At 39.9% G+C, this 12,026-nt stretch overlaps 1 protein-coding gene across 2 annotated transcripts in view; it reads right to left on the bottom strand.

Moving 5' to 3' along the window:
• LOC132268239 (NAD(H) kinase 1) overlaps window positions 1–12,026 on the bottom strand; it is an 88,289-nt gene that overhangs the window by 51,222 nt on the left and 25,041 nt on the right. For both annotated transcript variants that reach the window (XM_059769057.1, XM_059769058.1), the window contains 3 exons: window positions 978–1,177; window positions 308–421; window positions 1–95 (listed from right to left, as the gene is read on the bottom strand). In XM_059769057.1, coding sequence (XP_059625040.1) covers window positions 1–95; window positions 308–421; window positions 978–1,177 — 409 coding nt within the window. The remainder of the gene's footprint in view (window positions 96–307; window positions 422–977; window positions 1,178–12,026) is intronic.

Genomic DNA, 12,026 nt, shown 5'->3' with positions numbered 1-12,026 from the left:
CTGACCATTTCGGCACATAGAATTCGAACAGAAGTTGAATTCGGTTTGGTCAAAATAAGCACGGTCTGTGGCTGAGATTCCCACTTCAAGGAAATCTGAAATAAAATTTGAGTGTTCAATTAGACCATCTGTGAAGCATCATCATGCAGAGTCAAAATTAAGCTAAACAGAAAATTTTATTTACATTATCAAGTATAAAGATCAAGAGTCACACAAACTTTCAAATCGGTAGCATTAACCACTGGCATGACTCACAAGTTGCCGAACAAAACAGAAAAACTTAAAGCGTTTACAGAAGCAGTAATACCTGTTTACTGCTGCGCTCTGCAGTTGTTATATTTCCCCTTTCAAAAGAGACAATGTCATGCTTATGCTGATCAGTTTTATCACCTTTGCAACACCATGATAGCTTAAATGAAGCCTGTCTCAGAATATAAAGTGTCAATAACAGTTCAATCTAGGAACATCACTATCCCAAAACATAAAAGATTCACAAGTAATTATGTATACAGCTGAACTTAGTAAAAACAATTTTTTTATTGTTTTGAGACTGCCTCTTAACTACAGTTAAGGAAGAGAAATAAAAATTATATCCTGTCAATAGTAATAACACCCTGCCACAACAAATAAACTAAATAAAAAACAAAAGCCACAACACTAACCACCACAAAAAGCTGTCTAAAATCACAATATTAGCTGTCTAAAATCACAATATCTCACACCACATACACTCTGAATATACAGCTTGAACACTAGCCATAGCTCTGGGAACATCAAATAATGAAAATAACCGGTAATTGTTTCCAAAACTTTACAAGGATATCATTGAAATGAGCAATTTTTTAAAAACCAAAATAATGAGAAGGAAACTCATGCATCTGATCAATAAGCACTTCACTATAATTTTTTTTGATAAGTTAGCACTTCACTATAATGAGCCAGTAATTCTGTTAATAGGGTGACCCAATAGAAACTACCTTTCTCATAAACCTATCTTCAACCACATTGGAGATGGAATCAGGTTCTCCATCCCGGAGAACCTCGTGGGAGCAAATTCCGTTTTTTCCACAACACTTTTCGGATTGTTCATTAGCTTGATTGGACAACACAGGTTGATTTTCCCACTTGTCAGCCCTCTCATCATTAAAATTACTGTTCTGCTCTTCAGACGACAGTGCTGTACACAGTCCAGTAAATTTTGTGGTAAGTATATATACACATAAAAAATTTAAAGAAGTTGATGAAAAATCCGAATTCAGACAGAAATTTTGAACTGGGCTTATTTACAGTTACATATATTTATATTTTTCTATATAAAGATAAGATGTAAACTTTGTTAAGAAAGGGAGAGGAGGGGGGAGTAACTAGTTATGGTTATGCAAGGGAAATCAGGATACAATGCTAAAACCCAAGCAAAAACCAAAAACAAAACAAATGATGTTAGAAGATATATAGGGGAAATATGTGAAGACTAGAACGAGATTATTAACTCATTCACAGCTCTGGTATTTATATATTAAATGAGCACATTTTAAATATTTCAGAAAAGGAAACCAAATAAAAAGTCAAATCCACGATTCTAGGCTAAAATATCAAATCCTATGATTCTAGGTTAACATATCTCTGCTAACACTTCCCCTCAAGTTGGTGCGTGAATATCTAAGTTGCCCAACTTGGACATTGCATCCTCAAACACGGGAGGAATAACTGGTTATGGTTATGCAAGGGAAATCAAGATGCAAAAACCAAAAACAATAAAAATTGTGCTAGAAGAAATATAGGGGAAATGTGTGAAGGCTAGAACGAGATTATTGACTCATTCCCAGCTCTGGTATTTATATATTAAATGAGCACAAAATATTTCAGAAAAGGAAACCAAATAAAAGTTCAAATCCACGGTTCTAGGCTAACATATATCTGCTAACAACTCCCCTCATGTTGGTGCGTGAATATCTAAGATGCCCAACTTGGACAATGCATCTTCAAATACGAGAGGAAAAATTAAATATGGTTATACAAGGGAAATCAAGATGCAATGCTAAAACCCAAGCAAAAACCAAAAACAACACAAATGGTGTTACAAGAAATATAGGGGAAATATGTGAAGGCTAGAACAAGATTATTGACTCATTCACAGTTCTGGTATTTATATATTAAATGAGCACATCTTAAATATTTCAGAAAAGGAAACCAAATAAAAAGTCAAATCCACAATTCTAGGCTAACATATCAAATCCTATGATTCTAGGCTAATATATCTCACCTAACCCTTCCCCTCAAGTTGGTGCGTGAATATCTAAGATGCCCAATTTGGATAATGCTCAAACACGATCTGGGTCTTACTGACATCCTTCATAAGGATGTCAGCAAGCCGCTAAGAGCTAGTGACAAATGAAGTGTCAGTCAACCTCTATATGCTTTGTCACATCTCGAATGAAGTGTGGGTCAACCTCTATATGTTTTGTCATGTATTGTTGAAAGGGATTTGCTGCAATGTTGGGATGATGTCCCCATCTGACTGAAGAGTTGATGGAACTTGTCCAAATCAACCCGAGCCAAGGTAATTGAAGCAGAGGATGAAGAGGCAGAGATGTGACAAAGCATCCGACGATAAAATAAAATGTGAGAGGATCGAGGCAACTGTTGTCTCTATTGCAGTAGGCATCCATGCAGTACAGGGGGAGACTACTATACAGTTAGAGATTCCGTTGTCCAGTCAGAGGGAATGCCCGCTTCCTTTGCTTGTTCCCATTCAGGGGGAGCTTCTTACTAAGGTGCCCATGTCTAGTCCTCCTAACACTAACGATTTGTAGTAGGGAAAGCAGCCAATTGTCTACAAAGGAGAGCAAAACAAGTTATTGACTCACCCTAGGACCAAGAAGTCCCTCGATCCAGGTAATTCCTTAGTTGACATTGATACTCCTAATTATTTTCCCAATAGTATTCATGTTGATCTTGATGTCCCTATTGCCTATCGTAAGGGTGTTCATAGTTATACAAAACATCCCATATCTCATTTTGTATCCTATAATGCCTTATCTCCAACATATCGTGCTTTCACTTCGTGTATCTCCTCTGTATCTGTTCCCTCTAGTGTTTCAAATGCTCTCAGTCAAACTCTATGGAAGAAAGCTATGCTCGAAGAAATGAAGCCCTTGAGAAGAATGGTCTTTAGGATATTGTTCCATTACCTGGGGGGAAGAAACCAGTACGCTACAAATGGGTCTACACAATAAAGTATCCTACAGACGGAACAATTGAGAGATATAAAGCTCGGTTAGTTGCAAAAGGCTTCACTCAGACCTATGGAATTGATTATCAGGAAACATTTGCTCCAGTTGCCAAGATGAACTCTATATGTGTTCTTCTTTCTTTGGCAGCTAATTTGAGTTGACCCTTATATCAGCTGGATGTAAAGAATGTTTTCCTTCATGGTAACTTGGAAGAAGAGGTATATCACTATGCCACCAGGGTTTAAGCTTGCCAATGGTCATAATTTAGCGTGCAAGCAATAAAGCCTTGTATGGATTAAAGCAGTTGCCATGTGCTTGGTTTAAGAGGTTCAGCACTGTTGCGAAAAGAGTAGGGTACACACAGAGTCAGGCAAATCATACTCTCTTCATCAAGAAGCACCAGGCTACACCGCTGCCCTTATTGTATCTGTTGATGATATTGTTATCATTAGAAATGATCAAGCAGAGATTCGTCGAATGAAGTCATATTTAGTGCCAGTGTTTGAGGTTAAAGACCTTGGATCATTGAGATACTTTCTGCAGCAAGGTGTGCAGATCGAAGAAAGGGGTATTCATTTCCCAATGAAAGTATGTGTTAGATTTGTTAGCTGAAACAGACAGGCTTGGAGCTAGACCAATTGATATTCCTATTGAGCAGAACTATAGGCTTAATGATGTAGATGGAGACCCATTAGATGATGTGGAAAGATTTCAGCGATTGGTTGGGAGACTAATTTACTTATCTCTCACGCGCCCGGATATTGCCTAGTGTGATTAGTCAGTTTATGCATGCTCCACGTACACCTCACCTTGAGGCAGCTTATTATGTTCTTCGCTACCTCAAGGGTTCACCTAGTAAGAGGATATTATTTGGCAGTCATGGCCACTTGCGTGTTGAAGCCTATACTAATGCTGATTGGGCAGGGTCTATGACAGATCGACGATCTACTTCAAGATATTGCACATTTGTTGGATGTAATCTTGTTTCTGACAGGACAAAGCATATTGAAGTCAATTGACACTTCATCAAGGAAAAGGTTCGCCTTGGGCTGATTTGTACTCCATACGTCAACACACATGATCAGGTTGCTGATGTATTGACTAAGGGTGTGAGCAAGACTTGTTTGCAAATTATGTTAGTCAAGCTGGGCATGATAGATATCTTTGCACCAGCTTGAAGGGAATGTTGTCAGGGGCTATTTGTTATTACTTATATAATGTTGGGGCTTATATGTAAATTCTGAAACTTGTTATTATAAATAGAATGTGGTGGAAGAATGAAAGTATTCTTTCATTCTCTTTCCCCATCTCTCTCTGTTTCTCTCATCCGCTTTCTTCTCTTTTTCTTTTTCTTCTTTATCACTTAATCTTGATTTGATTATATCTTAAAGTGAACACAAAGAACAATGCATCCATCCTTCTTTTCTTTTATTTATTTATTTTTGTCACATGTGTCATATATATATAAGCAGGGTGCAAAATTCAAAGGGAAATTTACCGTGACCTCCCGGCCTCCCCTAAGTTTTTTCTTTGCACCCACATATTAAACTTTAGTCAAAATGTTAGTCAACCTCCGATAAAGCAATGATAAAAATACAATTAGCTCGTTGATCCCTAGTTGTCAGTTAAGGCTGTGAAATATTTTTATGTGATGCCAATATGTCCCTTCGTTGATGAATTGCGTGCATACCCTTATTAATCATTTTTAATGATGAATTTATCCCTTTATGGTATGCTTAGATGAATTTAATCATACCGATAATAATTTATTTTATTAAATATATAACTAAAAATTATATATATAATATAAAATTAAATGTGCATTTAATTTGCAAGCTTTAAAATTAAATATATATACATATATACACACACACATTATTTTGCAAGTTGTAAAATTTTAAAAAAATTGTGAACTTATACGTTTTATACCTATATAATTTTATATGGTGTAAAAATGTTGCAAAGCATAGACATATAATTTCTCTTCCAATTTGGACCACCACCATTCACCAACACCTTTTCATCAGTTGTTTCTGCCACCACCTTCTTCCATCACAACACCTCCAACAACCCCCACCGCCACACCGCCCGAGGCTTGATGGTTGTGGCAGAAGTGGTGTTGTGTTATTGTGGTCGTTCAAAGGATGGCTGATGGTACTCAAAGGGGGAAAAGGGAGAATAGAGAGATGGAGTGAGGAATGGTGAACTTACTTCTCCTTCAACAAGGAAATAAATCTTTGAATGAGTATTACAATGCATAGATCTTTGAAATGAGTATTACAATGCCTTTAAGGGAATGCTGGATGGGTTCAATCACTATCATCTCCTTGTTCATGACAATGAAATTTTGGAAAGAAAAAAAAAATAACATGAAGATTTTGTGTCTAATTCTTATGCGGACTTAATTTCTCCCTTAGTCAATTAGAGGTCATATTTTGGCAGATGGTGGTGGTATTCCTCAAGTAATACGTGTTTCAGGCCACTTCATGCTTTGAGTGGATCTTAATCGTCTTCTTTAGTCATATGGGAAGAGAGAACTCTGCTTTAATCAGTTTAGCTGGTCGATAGAATTTTTCCGAGACTGAAGTACTAGTAACAGGGGCCTTAGATAATCTTATGATGGTTTTAGATAGAAGCATAATGTTTTTATGGTGGTATAAACCATGGTCGAGATTGGACGAGGACATGGTTCATGGCAAAGGTAAATATATACACTGTGGAGACTCTCATACTGCAGATAAATGTTATAACATAAGAGGCAAACCATGTTTAATCAAACTAGTAATTCTTTACATTAAGACTAGTCCTTTAATGCTTTAGAGTTCCAAGTTCTTATACTAGTGATTCTGTGACACTATCAACCAAGACATATAATGATTTAGTCCAATGCTAGAGTCCAACAGCAACAGCCTATCGATATAGCTAACTTTGTCTACGCACATAAGGTTATCTGTTTAGCACATTCTAACGGTCCACTTGGGTCACTCATTCAGCAGTTTCATTCTCTTCTTTCGATGTTCTTATTCTAAATAAATTGTCATACTTGTTGATAGTTATTCAAGTAATGGAGTGGGTAGTGGTTCTGTTAATGTACATCATCTCTAAGTTTATCAGCAGTGTACTATACTTTTCAGCTGCCTTTCAATCTCTTTTCCGTTATAAAATTGACTAAGGAACAGTTCTACAACATTTTATTCATCCTCTTATGTCTTTTCGGACCTTGACACTAGGAAGACCATTGTGGAGGTCATGAGCTGGATGCTCTCTTACATTGATATTGGATTCAATATTGGTAATGTTGCTGTTCAAGAAAGTGTTTCTCACTTTCTCCTCAAAATGGCATTATTGACTAGATTATCCTTTATTGATGCTGACTCCAATAAGGAATTCTCGGGATATGCTCTCATCACTGCATGTTTCATCTGTTCTTGGAGGAAGAAGTTCGTAATATTGTTTCAATATCCAGAGCTCTCTTTTTTGAATTAACAACTCCAGATTTTTTTTATGCATGCTTTGCTCAAGTTCTCTCCAGGTGTTAAATTGATCCTCATGCTATTAATTGTATGTTCGTGAGTTAGTTGAGAACTCAAAGGGGTACATGCGTTGAAATCCTCAAGTAATGTTATTTGTACGTTCTTGCTGTTGTCTTCTTTGGGAACGCTCCCCTTTTGAGCGTCTTTTAGAAAAATCTTAATTATCAAAAAAAATTTGTTAATTGTATGTTCTTGTAATATTAACATGTACTCTTTTAGTATATAAATACCAGAGCTGTGAATGAGTGATTTTTCTCATTCAAGCCTTTACATATTTCTATTGTATTTCTTCTATTCTGCTTAAAATAATTATATTCTAGTAAAAGGACCTCCCTCCAAAGGAAGATCAACCAGCCCAGAAGCATCAATAAACTCTGAAAAGGACTCCATGTCAGACGTCCACCAACCCCCCGTCGATCTCCCAAAAGGAGAACGAACAACATTAAAGTCCCCACCAATACACCATGATAACAACCATTGTCTTCTAACATCGCCCAGCTCCTCCCAAAGAAGAGGATGCAACAAATCCTCCGAAGGCCCATAAACTCCTGTAAAGACACAATGAAAGCCATTTTCAATCAGCGAGAACACACAAGAAACAGAGAATCTCCCAATCCGAGAGTCAACCAACGACACCCATCTGTTGTCCCACATAACAAGGATACTACCCGAAGTGCCCAAAGCATCCAAAATGCACCACTCCACAAATCTCCCACCCCAAAGGCTTCTCACAATCAAATTTGTCATTGAAGCAACCTTAGTTTCCTGAAGACACACATGACCTCCCCCTTTTCGAATCACCGACTTAACCACTTTCCTCCTCACTGGGTCATTGAGGCCCCGGACATTCCAAGACAGAATTTTAAGCTTTATAGGGAAACAGAACCAAAATCCGTCCCTCCCCTCCTCCCACCATCCCTCACCCTGGGACCCTATTCCTTCTTTCATAAGTCACCAACTCAATGGGGCATCTCACATCTCTCTCACCCATCCCATTCTGAACCCCACCCCTGCACCCAATTATTTCCTTAATATGAAAGGACATCATCATGAAACATACTCATCGCCTCCTCCACCCTGCCCTCAAAAGACACTCCCAAAATCAGGTGGTGGTCAATCGGTGCTACATGTGTCTTAGGGACGAGGAGACAGTGGACCATCTTCTTTTTCAGTGCTCTATGGCTAGGGAATGTTGGGATTTGATGCTTGGCTTGTTCAGTAGGTCATGCCTCATTCCGCCAGAGAACTAGTTGAGGCTTGGAGAGGGTGCTTTGTGGGGCCCAAGTTCGTGATGCTTGGAGGGCTACACATCTTTGTGTGCGGTGGTGTATATGGCTTGAGAGGAATAGGAGATATTTTGATAGGAATAGGGCTGCAAATGAGCCGAGCCGAGCCGAGCTTTACCTTGCTCGGGCTGGGCTCGTTAGTTTTAAGAGGGTGCTCGGGCTCGTGCGAGCTTGGCTAAACCGAGCTCGAGCTCGGCTCATCAATTTTTCGGTGAGCTTGGGTTCGGCTCGGCTCGAGCTCGCATTCAATTCCCAAAAAAAAAAAAAAAAAAAAAATAGAGTAAACCAAAAACTTTAGATCTATATTGTTTCAAAGATGGAAGAACACGCTACATCTCTTTCACGAACGTCCGTCTTCAATCATCTTCATCTGATCTCGCCAACACTAAAATTGGATTGAGACATCAAGACCCAAGAGAGAGATTTCATAACTATAAACAAAAGAAGAATTGATGACCCAAGAGAGAGATTTCATAACTATAAATGAAAGAGGAATTGATGTTGGGTCAAAACTTGAAAGATATTAGAGGAGTGATGTTGCAAGATTTGTTGCGGCTGCATATGGATAGGGTTTCATCCCAGAGATTTCAGCGATTTGGAGATCGTGGCCGAGTAGAGAATAAACAATGTTGCACGATCTGTGAGGCTGCATATGGTTAGGGTTCAGAAATGCAATCCAACGGTGATGTAAAGATAAGGCTGTGATTGATAGGGTAATAGTTTAAGTGGAGTCGGGCCTAAAGTTAAATAGAGTTGCGCTTACAAACTCATATGATGTTTGGACTAGGTTTATATCTAATAGGCTAAACAATTGTTATATAAAATTTGAAAAAATAAAATAAAAATAGGCCCTTTAGTAAACGAGCTTGTTCACGAGCCTAACGAGCCGAGTTCAGCATTGTTCAAGCTCGGCTCTTTTACTAAACGAGCCTAAAAAATATGTTCTAGCTCGGCTCATTTACTTCACGAACGAGCCCGAGCCGAGCCTGAGCTGTTCATGAACAGCTCGGTTCATTTGCAGCCCTAGATGGGAAGGAAAGGCCTATTTCTTTTCTTAAGTTCTCTATTGTTTCCACTCTTTTTTGTTGGGTCTTAGGTAGAGATTACAGATCTTTAGAGGAAATTGTTGATTTTTTGGCCTCTTTGAAAGTGTAAAGGCTGTTTTGGCCTGTGTTTGTTCCCTTGGGATGCGTTCCCCTTTTGAGCGTTTTTTATACAATTCTTACTTATCAAAAAAAAAATTATATTCTTGTAACTCCATATTCAATGTCTTTGCAAATTACTCCAGCGATCATACCTAACATTGAATATGTTCAGCTCGCTAGAACATTGCAAGTCTACCATCGAAAGCAAAGAGTCCACATGTATTGAACTCTCCCTGTACCTCCTCAATAGTCTTCAAGGCTTTCCAGCCATTGGAGGATTTTCCTTTTGAGAATCTTTCCATTACCCACCAAAAAGGGCGACCCCCCTTTGTGTTTGGTGGAGCCTTTGGAAAGAGCGGAATAGAAGATCTTTGTGATGGGGAGGAATCCTCCATCGGGGCGTTGAAGGTTTCTAGTATTTGTTCTCTTTTTAGTTGGGTGACGGGGAGAAATTGTATATCTTTAGATGAAATCGTGGACTTTTTAGGTTCTTTGGGTCCATAGGACTCCCTTTTTGGTTTCGGTATTTGTATAGCTCTTGGGAGGCGTTCCCCTTTTGAACGCTTTCTAATACAGTTTTACTTGTCAAAAAAAAAAAAAAATTGATAATATAGTAGTTATTAGCAATGATATATTTGGTATCAATTATCCCAAATCCTCCTTGACTAAAAATTTTGCATATGAATGATCTCAGCCAACTGAGGTATTTCTTCGTTATAGATGTAGTGGTCTGAGGAGGGAATTTCTCTCTTAGAGGAAATATGTCAATGATCTCTTATGGGAGACCAGTTACAAGGGAGCCAAGCTTATTGATTCAATCAAACACAATGCAAAGGTAACACTATGTTATGAAGAGGACCTTTTTGGATGTTGCAAGTCTGCCACGTTTGGAGTTGAAGGGAGAGGTTGTGCGAACATCTTCAGATAGAGGGTTTGTTCTTCGGGTGGATGAGAAGAGTACGAGCCAACGGGAAACTACGCTTCAATCTTTGCCTCGTTGGGAGATTCGACAGAGATATGGGTAGCTTGGAAGGAATTGAGGAGTGGGCTTCAAGGATTTGGCAGATTTCATATGGGGTTAGGGTTTCGAACTTACCAGATGGGTTGTTGCTATTTCGATTTCCTTCGGAGAAGGAAGCGCAGAGGGTGTTAAGATGGGGGAAGAAATCTTGGGGGGATGCACAACTACTGATAGATCTGTGGTGTTACAGAGTTGGGTGTTTGGGGTTGAGGAAATTGACGAGGCAGAGGAGGATAGTGTTGTTTGGGCTTCCACTTCATCTATGGTGTCAGAAGCTGTTTAAATCTATAGGGGAATTATGTGGTGGGTTTAGGGAGGTCGAGGTCTCTGAGAGCGAGACAGAAAGGATAGTCATCACAGTGGATGACGGTGGGGTTATCCCAGAGTTCGTGATCGTTGAAGACAGAGATTGGGCTTTCAAGATCTCAGTAATGGAGGAGATTGCTCCTTCTGTGGTGGCAAAATCCATGGCACCTCTGAATTTTGAGAAGAATGGACGTGTGTCTCACAGATCCGATGCTGGTTCAATCCGATCCGTGAACTTGGGTAGATCGGAGAAAGATGGATGGCAGCCAAGTCAGGGACGAAGTGTTATGTACGTGCGGGAGGCGAGTGGGGAAGGGGTGGATTGGAGGCGTGCACGTGCAAAGGATAGGGATTTGAAGATTACGAATAAGGTGTTAGAAGGGGCTGGGCCGGGGGGACGTGGGCCGCGCAACAGGTCAGCTGGTCCTTATTTTTAGATGCACAAGTCCAATGATGGGTTTGGGCCTATTAATTTGGTCCAGCAAAAGAGAGATAGGGCTGTATATTGGGTCCCTAATAAAAGTTTGTCCATTAGAGTATTGGGTTTGGGCTCGAAGGAAGAGGAGAGGAGATGCAGAGGGGGATGGGTTGGGCCAAGCCCAGGTGGGGATTTCTGCAGTGGTGTTCGGTGAGGTTAACAGACACTGAACGTGATCAGAGAAAAAGAACTGGGTTAAAGCCAGCTCTTAAGGCAGTCGCATGGGGAGAAGGTTTCGTCATGGGAGTTGCTGTGTGCAGAAGACTTCAGATTTTCGGTCTCTGCCATTAACTTCTTGTGAGGATGGCAAACCCACAATTAGAGATGGGAAGCACTGGTCATGGAAGGAGAAACAGAAATGGGTTTGCCCAAAGGAAAGCCAACCTGGTATTTTTGTTTTCCCTAAATCTCGGAGCTTTCTGTCTGCTCCCTCTTCTTCTTCTTCTTCTTCTACTCTTTCTTGTGGGGTGTTGAGGAGGGAAATGGGGGTCGAGGTTGACCGGAAGTCGGAGAGAAATAGGGTGTTGTCGCTTGTGGTGGAAGTGGATTCAGAGGGGATGGGGCTGGATGCAGAGATAGAGGATGAGGTGGGACGGTTGAGGAATTGTACACTAAATATTATGTTGAGTTGTTCTCCTAAATTAAGGGAGAATGTATCAGTGATGGCAGCGTTGGTAGGTCTAGATGGAGTTACGGTGTGTGTGGGACGTGACTCAAAATTTCAGTTGAGCCAAAAGGCTACGTCAATATTGGTGAAGGAATTGAGAATGTATAATGGGCTGAAGGGATTGAACCGTGTGTTGGATTTTGGCACAGATACAATAGGGGAGGACTCTGAAGGGGTCTTTGGCTTACCTTTGGCTTTCAATGGGTCTGAGGCTTCGAATGATGACGGTGGTGACAGATTGGGAGGGGGCAGTGATAGGAATGCTATAGAGATGGTTCCATGGGAGGATTCTACCTGTTTGGAAATGCAACCGTTATGTGTTTTAAGGCCGGACGGAGGGAGGGAGTTCTCTGCAGC

Source organism: Cornus florida, unplaced genomic scaffold, assembly GCF_030987335.1.
Source record: "Cornus florida cultivar Cherokee Brave unplaced genomic scaffold, ASM3098733v1 CherokeeBrave_3.0.0_Hap2_Chr08, whole genome shotgun sequence".
NCBI lineage: Eukaryota > Viridiplantae > Streptophyta > Magnoliopsida > Cornales > Cornaceae > Cornus > Cornus florida.
Note: the sequence above shows the minus strand (reverse complement) of the source record. Positions and strands in the feature narration are given on the sequence as shown.